The following is an 11,765-nucleotide window of genomic DNA, read 5'->3' on the forward strand; positions in this document are numbered from 1 at the left end:
GGCTATGCTCTTTTTTCTCAGAATAACCAACTTTGCAAAGGTGGTAAATCCAATAAAAAGATGTCAGCAAATAAAATCAAATTATTACTTAGACTTATCAGAGATCTTTAAATTTTCTTTATAGACTTATTAAAGTATAATTGACATGCAGTAAACACTTTTTTTTGAGACAGAATCTCGCTCTGTCACCCAGGCTGGAGTGCAGCAGCACGATCTCAGCTCACTGCAACCTCTGCCTCTTGGGTTCAAGTGATCCTCCCACTTCAGCCTCCAGAGTAGCTGGGAGTATAGGCACCACCACACCCAGCTTATTTTTGTATTTTTAGTAGAGATGTGGTTTCACCATGTTGGCAAGGCTGGTCTCGAACTCCTGACCTCAACTGATCTGCCTGCCTGGGCCTTCCAAAGTAAACTGCACGTATTTAAAGTATACAATTTGATAAGTTTTGCCACGAAACTATCACCACAATCAAGATAAAGGACATACCCATTACCCAAAAAGTTTTTTTTCCTGCACCTTTGTGATCCCTCCCTTCTGCCCCCTCTGTCCCCACTTCCCAAGACAACCTCGGATCTGTTTCTGTAACTTCAGGTTAGTTTGTGTTTTCTAGAATTTTATATAAATGAAATAAAACAGTAAGTATTTTTATTTGCTGGCTGCTTTCATTCAGTACAGTTATTTGGAGATTCATCTGTATTGCATGTATCAATAGATCATTCCTTTTTATTGTGGAGTAATCTTCATTGTATGGATATGTCTACAGTTTGTTTATACTGTTGCCTTTTGATGGACATTTCAGTTGTTTCCAGTTTTGGCTACTACAAATGAAGCTACGAGGTATAATTCTTTGTATGGACATATGCTTTATGTTGGGTAAATACTGAGGAGGGAATGGCTGGCTCCTATGTTAGGTGTATGCTTAACTTTTTAAGTTTCCAAACTGGTTTTCCAAAATGGCTGTACCACTTCATATTCCCATTATCAGTATATGAGAGTTCTAGTTGCTTCATATCTTTGCCAGCACTTGGGTGTGTGTGTGTGTGTGTGTATGTATATATATACACATATATATATATATACACACACACACACATATATATATACACATATATATACACACACACACACACACACATATATATATATATAACATATATGAAATTGTTTTTATGATCTCAGGACCCTGGATTTTTTTTTTAATTTTAGACATTCTAATAGGTAGTAGCATCTCAATGTGGTTTAAATTTACATTTCCCTTTTGACCAATAATGATAAGCACATTTTCATGTTTATTTGTTGTGTGTATATCTTTTTAGTGACATAGTGAAATCTTCTGTACTTATTTTTCTTTCTTTATTTTGAGACGGAGTCTCGTTTTGTCACCCAGGCTGGAGTGCAGTGGCTCAGTCTCAGCTCATTCCAGCCTCCGCCTCCCGGATTCAAGAGATTCTCGTGCCTCAGCCTCCCAAGTAGCTGGGACAACAGGTGTGCACCATCATGCCCAGCTAATTTTCTATTTCTAGTAGAGATGGGGTTTCACCATGTTGGCCAAGCTGGTCTCAAACTCCTGACTTTAAGTGATCCACTCACCTTGGCCTCCCAAAGTGCTGGGATTACAGGTGCCTAGCCAAAATCTTCTGCACTTAAAATAGAGAGAGAGAGAGAGACTTACTATGTTATGTTGCCCAGGCTGTTCTCAGACTCCTGGGCTCAAGCAGTTCTCCCACCTCAGTCTCCCAAAGTGCTGAGATTACAGGTGTGAGCCACTACACCCAGCCAAAGGCACAAATACTAACAGACTCAAATTATTTTCTTCCCAGGACTTACAACCTTGGAGAAGCTCTGGGCATGTTGCCAGCCTCTCCCAGTCTTATCTCAGTTCAGAAGGATCATATACTGAATAAAATTATATCAGAAATACTTCATATCTAAAGTAGTATATCTAAATTATGTCTAAAGTTAGTTAATACCTGCTCTGACCTAGTTAATGCCTTGAACCTATTTTAGTTCAATGTACTTTGAAACCTTGGATCACCATGGAAGTGATGAAACTTCTAGTTAACAAAATTCATAAAAGTAACAGTCGGTGAAAGTGAAATTCATACTCAGGACACTCTACCTGCCTGCCAAGATAATATGCATCTATAAATTGACCTCTTAAATGAAATTTTCAAAAGAAAATTACCAATAATTTAGCAATTTTTTTTTGCCATATAGCATTTACCAGCAAATGCTCTGTAACAAATATTTTATGGCTCAATTAAGTATTTTTTATTTTCTCTTAAAAGGGTATGTGCTCAACTAGACAACCGTTTTTGAATCCTATTCTAAACACCACTTGTGTTTTTGAAAAGCACAAGCTCCAAAGGCACAGCTTTTCAAGTTTTACCTGTTAGAGCAACAAGACTAGTTAAAGCATGTTAAAAGAATTACACTTTAAAAGCCATTATAACACTTAATTTTCCTGTCTCTGATCTGTCTGCCTCTCTTTAAAGAGCAAAACCAGTGAGAAGTAAAGGAATTCCCAACCCCTACCTCATCTAAAACCTCAGCTGTTACACAACGTCTACTTGAAGATGTGCTGAATCCAGTGTAGACTTGAAGAAGTCCTTCGGCCTCACTGCCACACCTAATAGAACATCCCAAATGTCCCATTCCCAGAGTTTGTCTTGGTCTGCCCTACCAGCTGGACTCATGATCCAGCAGTTTCCTGTTTCAATTTCTGTAGAAAGTCTTGAGTGCCTCTGCCCCTCTGGAGTGATCATATAATTTATTGTCCAAACTCAGACACTTTTGAAAGTGAAAGGAGATACCAATAATCATTATGTCTGGACAACAGGCACAAACCAAGCCTATTCTGAGCAAAAGGGGGCATATGGTCACCCTAGCTAGAGCTAATAAAAGTAACCAGGAAATCGTAAATCTGCCCATTTACAGATTATTATTTCTTTTCAATCTGGTATGCCAGACTTCCCATAATGAATCAAGGGGGTAATGGACATACTCCATTGAAACAATTTTCCATTTTTATCTACAAGCCATTTACAATCCCCTCTGCCAAGGGTGGTCCTATTGCTACCCTGGTATTCCTGGATCATATTTTCTCCTGCAGTTTATCTATGTCTCCCTCAAATTAACCTAGCCATTAAGGTCTGTTGTCTTTGTATTAGTCTCACTTCTGACACCAATTTGTACTGTCAAACAGGAAAGTAATATAAAGTAATATAAAAACACTAACAGACAGGATGGGAAACATTTCTGTAAAAGAAAAGTATAGGAAATGTACAGAGATGATCCCAAAAATGATGGAACAACACAGCATGCTGGAGGCACAGGGTTTACAAATTCTCACAAGGATATATAGCTGACGATGTTACCCGTTACACACAGTGATGTTCATCCAGGCATGAGCTACTCAATTTTGCTCTGTTATAGGGAATTTTATACTTTCCTGGTTCTAGAGACTCTTAAGTGCCACCTGTTGAGGTACAACTAATACAAAGCAATCTCAGCACATGCCTCAGTTTTTACTGTGAGACTACATAAGATGAAGCATAATTTCCTAGTTTTGTTTTTTTTTTTTTGAAACAGAGTCTTGCTCTGTCACCCAGGCTGGAGTGCAGTGGCGCAATCTTGGCTCACTGCAAGCTCCGCCTCCCGGGCTCACGCCATTCTCCTGCCTCAGCCTCCCGAGTAGCTGGGACTACAGGCGCCCGCCACCATGCCTGGCTGATTTTTTGTATTTTTAGTACAGAAGGGGTTTCACCATGTTAGCCAGGATGGTCTCGATCTCCTGACCTCGTGATCCGCCTGCCTCAGCCTCCCAAAGTGCTGGGATTACAGGCGTGAGCCGCTATGCCCAGCCCTAATTTCCTAGTTTTAATATTCCTTAGCAGGCCTAGACTTCCCCATACCTGTCTGGAGTCCATTTCTACGAGTCCAGTGTTGCCAGGTCTTGCCATTTTTTTAATGGTAGAAATCTTGATTTATGTTAAATATTCCAGTTTTTTAAATGACAGCCCTTAATTAGAATCTTAAAATATTGCACAAGCCAAACAAAATTAACCTGCAAGCTCATGACTTCTCTCCAACATACTCATGGGCTGTATCCCTAGCAAGGGCCAAGTATGTTTATTTCTAAACCTCTTTTTGCCAGTTATGTGTGTTATTATAATTATATATTTATGACTTTAACCCATGAAATGTGATTAAAAAATTGCTTTTTCTTTTAAAAAGATTGAGAACTTTGGAAAGACTTGCTAAAATCAGGTCACTAGAAATTGCTGTCAAATGCAGTGTGTTCAAAATAATTGTAAAAGATTGAGAGATGTCTTAGCTTGGGTGCTCCCAAAAGGAGAGCCTGAGGCAAAAGCTTATATGCTACCTCCTTGGTAAGGAGTGAAATCTCAGAGAGCAAAAATGGGGGGTCAGCAGAGTGAAGCAGATCCAGAAGGAAACCCAATATGAGGATGTGACATCAAGCTGGCCACCAGTAAGTGCAATGAAATGCTTAATCTCATGGTCACACCTCTGAGAAATCACATAAACAACACCTCCAAACAGTATGTGTGAGATGGGTTGGGAAGAATTTATGATTTCTCAGCTCTTATCTGCCACTCCTCAAAGATTCACCCCAGAACATAATCTCTCCTGAATTTTCAGATTGCCCAAGGCAGAATTCACCTTGACATCAGCGGACAGGAAGCAAGGAGGACTCAGAGCAACATGACGTACATGAAGTACTGTTGGCTTGGCAGATTGTGCCAGCAGGAGTTCAGAGTCCACACAGAACAGTCTTGGTAGCAGTGGCTGGAACAAGAGAATAGTGAGGCCAAGAAGATCAGAATTAATGCAAGCTGTTTGATAAAAGAGGTAAATGAAAAAAAACTTGGATCCTGGGCTCAGATTTCTTCATATGTGTCTTTGAGTTCTGATCCACTGTAAAAATAACAATTCTTGAGGCCAGGCGCGGTGGCTCATGCCTGTAATCCCAACACTTTGGGAGGCCAACGTGGGAGGATCACGAGGTCAGGAGTTCGAGACCAGCCTGGCCAACATAGTGAAACCCTGTCTCTACTAAAAATACAAAAATTAGCCAGGCGCGTGCCTGTAGTCCCAGCTACCCAGGAGGCTGAGGCAGGAGAATTGCTTGAACTCGGGCAGTGGAGGTTGCAGTGAGCCGAGATCACGCCACTGTACTCCAGCTTGGGCAACAGAGTGAGACTTCATCTCAAAAAAAAAAAAAAAAAGAAAAGAAAAAAAGAAGTCACTGAATGTGTAACATGCAATAATGAGAGAAGGCCTCTGGCAGCACTGCAATCCACTGTCTCTCCCAATAGGGCATAACACCACAGGGCATAGGGCCTAACACCACAGGCCTTAGGGCCTAAGGTGTTATGCCTCCCAATAGGGCATAACACCAATAGGGCATAACCACACCTGTGAGGAACGCCACAGATGCCGCTGGAATTGTGCTGAAAGAGCTAAAGAGGCAAAGTTCTTTGGGTGTTTTTCACCTCCTGGTGGCCGTGGATGGAATCAATGCTCTTTGGAGAAGGACCGCTCTGAAAAGAGAAGATAAATGCCTGATTGCCCCAGAGGAATTAGCACTTGTTTCACAACCTGAGGAAAATGATGAAAAATGATTGGCATGGAGGTGCCATTGTGTTGACTTTGAACCAGACTGGGTCTCTCTTTAAGCCCCGGAAAGCCTATCTGCTCCAGGAGTTTCTGGTAAAGGAAGGATTTGATGCCCTGGATCCCTTTATTCCCATCCTGGTTTCCAAATATAACCCAAAGGAATTTGAAAGTCATATTCAGTATTGTTTGGAAAACAATTGGCTTTAACATGAGAAAACTCATACAGAAGAGAAAAAAGAGCTGCTGTTCTTAAGTAATGCAAACCCCTCGCTGCTGGAGTGGTTCTGTGCCTACCTCTAAGCCACAATCACAATATGCGAGGAAGACAATGGACATCTGCTTTAGGCTGAACCCAGTGAGATGAGGAAGTCTGGCAGTATACAGGAAGAGGAGCCAGGCCCTTGTACCTGTGGGGGATTGGACAGGACTGCAGTTGGCGCTGGACCTCCATTAAAATGGGTTTCACTGTGAACATGTGACGAGATATTCCCTTGTTCCAGAAACTTATATCGGTTTATTGGATGTGGTTTTTCACATTTAAGATAATTATGGCTCTTTTCCTAAAAAATAAAGTATCTTTCTAAAAAAAAAAAATTCTGCTGAGGCGAGCAGATCACGAGGTCAGGAGTTTGAGACCAGCCTGCCCAGTATGGTGGAAACCCCGTCTCTACTAAAAATACAAAAATTAGCCAGGCGTAGTGGTGCACCTGTAGTCCCAGCTACTCAGGAGGCTAAGACAGGAGAATCGCTTGAACCCAGAAGGTGGAGGTTGCAGTGATCTGAGATCGCACCACTGCACTCCAGCCTGGGCAACAGAGCGAGATTCTATCACAAAAAAAAAAAAAAAAAAAAGATGGGACACGGTGGCTCATGCCTGTAATCCCAGCACTTTGAGGGGCCGAGGTGGGTGGATCACAAGGTTAGGAGTTTAAGACCATCCTGGCCAATATGGTGAAACCCCCATCTCTACTAAAAAAATACAAAAATTAGCCGGGTGTGGTGGCGGGCACCTATAGTCCCAGCTACTCAGGAGCTGAGGCAAGAGAATCTCTTGAACCTGGGAGGTGGAGGTTGCAGTGAGCCCAGATCGAGCCACTGCACTCCAGCCTGAGCGACAGAGCGAGACTCTGCCTTACTGCTTTTTTATAATACAATACCGTTATTGAGCTCTGATTCCTATAACATAAAATTCACCGTTTCAAAGTATACAATTCACAGAGGAAGTGGGGCTACTTGGAGTTGGCACAAATTCTCTGCTCCTACCAGCTCCACCATGTCAAAGCTTTCCTTTAAGATCACTCTGACTTCCGACCTGCGGCTGCTGTACAAAGTACTCAGTGTTCCTGAAAGTACACCTTTCACAGCAGCAGAATAATTTAAAGTCCTGCTACAACAAGTGCAATTACTGCCAGTGATGGAATATACATAAATTCTGCACAGACTGCTGGTTCAGAACTACAAAGTATGCCTAGAGATTATATTGGAAGGTAATATCTGTTACTTGAAAGTACAATTGCTTTTCAGAATAAATATTGCTAATTTTTTTTTAAAGTGTAGAATTCAGTGGTTTTTAGTGTATTCACAAAGGTGTGCAACCGTCATCACTATTTAATTCCAGACCATTTTATAGCCCCAAAAGAAACCCTGTACACATTAGCAATCACTCTCATGCCCCTCTCCCCACAACTTCTGGCAACCACTAATCTACTTTCTGTCTCCATGGATTTGCCTATTCTTGACACTTCATATAAATGAAATCACACAAAATGTGACCTGTTGTGTCTGGCTTCTGTCACTTAGCATAATGTTTTCAAAATATCATCCATGCTGTAGCATGTATCAGAATTTCATTTTTTTCGGTCCAAATGATATTCCACTTTATGAATGTATCACATTTTGTGTGTATGTGTCACATCCATTCGTCTGTTTATGGATATTGGATAATCTTCATATTTTAGCTATTATCAATAATGCTGCTGTAGGCCAGACACAGTGGCTTATACCTGTAATCTCAGCACTTTGAGAGGCCAAGGCAGGAGGATCACTTGAGGCCAGGAGTTCAAGACCAGATTGAACAACACAGCAAGACCCTCTTTCTAAATAAAATAATAATACCACTGCTGTAAACATTTATATACAAGTTTGTGTGTAGACATATGTTTTCAATTCTCCTGGGTAAATACTTAGAGTGAAATTAATGGCCATTTGGTAACTATGTTTAACTTTTTGAGCAACTGCCAAACTGTTACACCATTTTACATTCCCAGCAGCAAGGTGTGAACATTTCAGTTCCTCCAAATCCTTGCCAACACTTGTTATTTTCCGTTTTTTGATTATAGCTATTGTAGTTGGTATGAAGTGGTATTTCATTATGGTTTTGATTTGTATTTCCCTAATGGCTAAGGATTTTGAGCATCTTCTCATGTGTTTATTGGTTATTTGTATATCTTCTTTGGAGAAATATCTGCTCAAATCTGTGGGCAATTTTTAATGGGATGATCTTTTTGTTGTTGAGTTGTAACAATTTTTTAATATACTCTGGTTACAAACCTCTTATCAGATATGTAATTTGCAAATATTTTCTCTTATTTTGTGGGTTGTCTTTTTCTCGATGGTGTTCTTTGAAGCACAAAAAGTTTTAATTTTGGTAAAGTCTGATTCATTTTTTAAATTTTGTTACTTATTTTTTCATGTCATATTTAAAAAACAACTGTCTAATCTAAGTTCACAAAGACTTACTCCTATGTGTTCTTCTAAGAGGATTCAGTTAGCTCTTACATTTACATTATTTTAATCTATAATCTTGGAACGAATGGAATTTAATGTTAACACTATTTACTTTCTTACTCCCTCCTATTACGCAGGAAACAAATGGCAGTTTGATTCTAAGTGTATTCACTAATACAAGGCTGGGGACTGCCCCATGAGGGATGAGCATGAGGGCCATAAGAGATATTGCTGGGAGCCCACTTTGAAACAGGAGTTGGTGACAGAAGCAAGCCCCAGCCACTGGCCTCACTTAGAGCTGGAGGAACAAGATTTTATCCAGTCCTAAGAGGAAGTATGGGAGAAACACAAAGATACTGCCAACACACCAGTACAGGCTCACTGAGAGGCGCTATCTATTCTATAATACTTAAGTATATTTCCCCAACCTTCAGGTGGATATGGTTTTCATATGCTCCTACAGTAAGTGACTGAACATTGTATGATGCTATGAAATTAATACATTATTTTATAAATGTTGACACTACTAGGTGACAGCAAAATAGTGACTATGTTATTAGCTTGTATGCATTTCTGAGCAATTGTTAACCTTTTCAGCCTTTGAACCTATCAGAATTTCGTCAGTGTGCTGTGATAAATATTTGTTATCATTTTGAACTTAATAGACTACATACAAGTGTACAAAAGAAGGCTTTTGTACATACAAGTGTACAAAAGAAGGCTTTTGAGTCATCACAGAGTAATAACTACACCACAGAGTAATAACTACTATAATAATAGCTACATTACAAAATAATAACTGCTATATTTAGACACAATGACCTGTGTGGCTATTTCATGACTTTGATCACTGAACTCAGTAGGTGCTCTCTATCAGCAAAAAAAAAAAAAAAAGAAAAAAGAAAAAACCAGGAGTCAATTGTGCTTTTAATGATGTAGGAATAAAACAAAATTCATTTTAATAACTATTGATACCTGCTAGAAGATATGTATATTAGATAGGGAGATGTAGCTAAAAAGTAGAATTTCCACATCAAAGAATACTATGATTATATACAGACTGATGAAGCAAAACTATTTTCATCTGTGCTGATGTTACTTTAAAATTCTGTTAAATAAGAAATCCCGTATTTAGGTGTGTTCAGAAGTGCATAGTCCCTGACAGTCATTCTGAGAATGTCACTTGGGTTATGGTACTGCAGTTAATGTGTTTAAATACCTAGAACATGTAATACTCATCTTTGAAGTCTTGAAAGATATATTGGCAATTCAAAGAGAATCCACAGATTTATCAAGAAGGAGCAGAATTGGCACATAGTTCTTTTTAGCAGAACTGCCCAGACTCATGAAGGTCTATGAATAAACTACACTGCAGGATAGGGAAATGTCTTAATGCGGCAGCTATCCAAGATGTGCAAAGCAGCTGGAAATGCCCCACTTGGGACTGGACTGTTTCAGGATATAACTGAGGACAGGAAACCTGGGGATCACAGTTCAGTGGAGCTCCTTGGCCTCACGATCAGCATCACAAAGGAAGGAACCTGGTTTGAAATGGTTTCTGACAGCATAATTCCTAAAGTTGGGCCTGTATCTCAGGAAAGAGGTCTAGATCTCTTCAAAGAACCTGGACAGGCACAGTGGCTCACGCCTGTAATCCCAGCAATGTGGGAGTCCAAGGTGGGTGGATCACTTGAGGTCACGGAACCAACCTGGCCACAATGGTGAAACCCCGTCTCTACTAAAAATACAAAAAAAGTAGCCTGGCGTGGTGGCACACACCTGTAATCTCAGCTACTTGGGAGGCTGAGGCAGAAGAATTGCTTGAACCTGGGAGGCAGAGGTTGCAGTGAGCTGAGATGGTGCCACTGCACTCCAGCCTGGGCAACAGAGCGAGACTGTCTCAAAAAAACAAAACAAAACAAAAAAACAAAGACTCAAGAATTACTGTGAACCACCTTGTCCCAGTGTCACTTAGATGTACTGTAGCAGGGTACCTCAAAGTTAATTTGCTGTATTGTCACTGGCAAAGAAAATACACACACACACACACACACGTTACATTTGCAATTACAAAATTCAAAATGTTCAAAAATGAAAAGTAAATCACCCTCTCACCCTCTTTCTCGGTCTGTTTCTGAACTCTCTAGGTTTGTTCTTGCATTACTATAAAGAAACATCTGAGGCTGGGTAATTTATAAAGAAAAAATGTTTAATGGCTCTTGGTTCTGCAGGCTGTACATGCATGGTGCCAGCATTGCTCAGCTTCTGGTGAGGCCTCAGGAAGCTTCCAATCATGGCAGAAGGTGAAGAAGGAGCAGGCACATCACAGGGTAAGAGGGGAGTAAGAGTGGAGGGGGAGGTGCCACATGCTTTTAAACAACCACATCTTGTGTGAATTAACTGAGCAAGAACTCACTTATCACCAAGGGGATGGTGCAAAACCATTCATGAGGGATGGGTCCCCATGACCTAATGGCCTTTCACCACGCTTCATCTCCAACATTGGGAATCACATTTCAACATGAGATTTGGAGGGGACAAACACCCAAACCATATTATCTCTCTTCCTGAGCCTTATCTTTTACATTTAGAGCTACAATCCATCTAGAATTGTTTTCATCTATAATGTGAAATGGGGACTAACTCTTCCTTGCCTTCATAAAAAATTTCCATTAGGCTAGGCATAGTGACTCATGCCTGTAATCGCAGTACTTTGGGAGGCCAAGGCGGGAGGATCACTTGAGCCCAGGAGTTCAAGACCAGCCTGGGAAACATAGTGAGACTCCGTTTCAAAAAAAAAAAAAATAGTTTATTAGTCCAGTATCATGCACACCACCTTTGTCATAAATCAGTTCTCTACATATGGGTTCTGTTCTATTGGTTTATTTGTCCATATCTCTACCAGTATCACACTGTCTCAATTACTGTAGACTTATAACATGTCTTAATATCTAGTAGAGTATGTCCTTGCACATTCTTCTTTCTCAGGAGTGTCATGATTATTCTTGACCATAAAAAATATACATTTTAGAATCCACTTGTCAATTCCACAAAAATTAACTCATTGCGATTTTGATTGGGACTTCATTGACTCTATTGACTCTACTGTCATTTAAGGAGAAATGACATCTTTACTATTTTAGGTCTTCCAATACATCAACAAAGCACACACCTCTAGTTATTTAGGACATTTTCCATTTCTTTAAAAATATTTTTAGGTTTTCTGTATAGAGGTGTGAAGAGAGTCCACCAACAGGCTTTGTGTGAGCAACAAGACTGTTTATTTCACCTGGGTGCAGGTGGGCTGAGTCCGAAAAGAGAGTCAGCAAAGGGTGGTGGGATTATCATTGGTTCTTATAGGTTTGGGATAGGCGGTGGAGTTAGGAGCAATTTTTTG

At 40.2% G+C, this 11,765-nt stretch overlaps 2 protein-coding genes and 1 pseudogene across 4 annotated transcripts in view; all 3 read left to right on the top strand.

Moving 5' to 3' along the window:
- DCAF17 (DDB1 and CUL4 associated factor 17) overlaps window positions 1-10,907 on the top strand; it is a 63,171-nt gene extending 52,264 nt beyond the window's left edge. The window contains exons 15-16 of one of the 3 annotated variants that reach the window (XR_008677351.2): window positions 4,664-4,873; window positions 10,600-10,907. The gene's annotated coding sequence lies outside the window, so the exon portion shown is untranslated. Of the gene's footprint in view, window positions 1-1,364; window positions 1,600-4,663; window positions 6,236-10,599 lie in introns of those variants that run through there. The other 2 variants (XM_063694985.1, XM_063694986.1) reach the window with 2 other exon arrangements.
- On the top strand, window positions 2,826-6,235 carry LOC129532093 (small ribosomal subunit protein mS29-like; annotated as a pseudogene).
- Window positions 6,853-9,269, top strand: LOC109025856 (ubiquitin-fold modifier 1-like). The gene is given in 2 exon segments (XM_063694687.1): window positions 6,853-7,020; window positions 7,023-9,269. Coding segments are annotated over 2 exon segments (216 nt in total). The 5' UTR covers window positions 6,853-6,914; the 3' UTR covers window positions 7,133-9,269.
- Window positions 10,908-11,765: the final 858 nt, after the last annotated feature.

The sequence above is a fragment of the Gorilla gorilla genome, chromosome 11, assembly GCF_029281585.2.
Source record: "Gorilla gorilla gorilla isolate KB3781 chromosome 11, NHGRI_mGorGor1-v2.1_pri, whole genome shotgun sequence".
Lineage (NCBI taxonomy): Eukaryota > Metazoa > Chordata > Mammalia > Primates > Hominidae > Gorilla > Gorilla gorilla.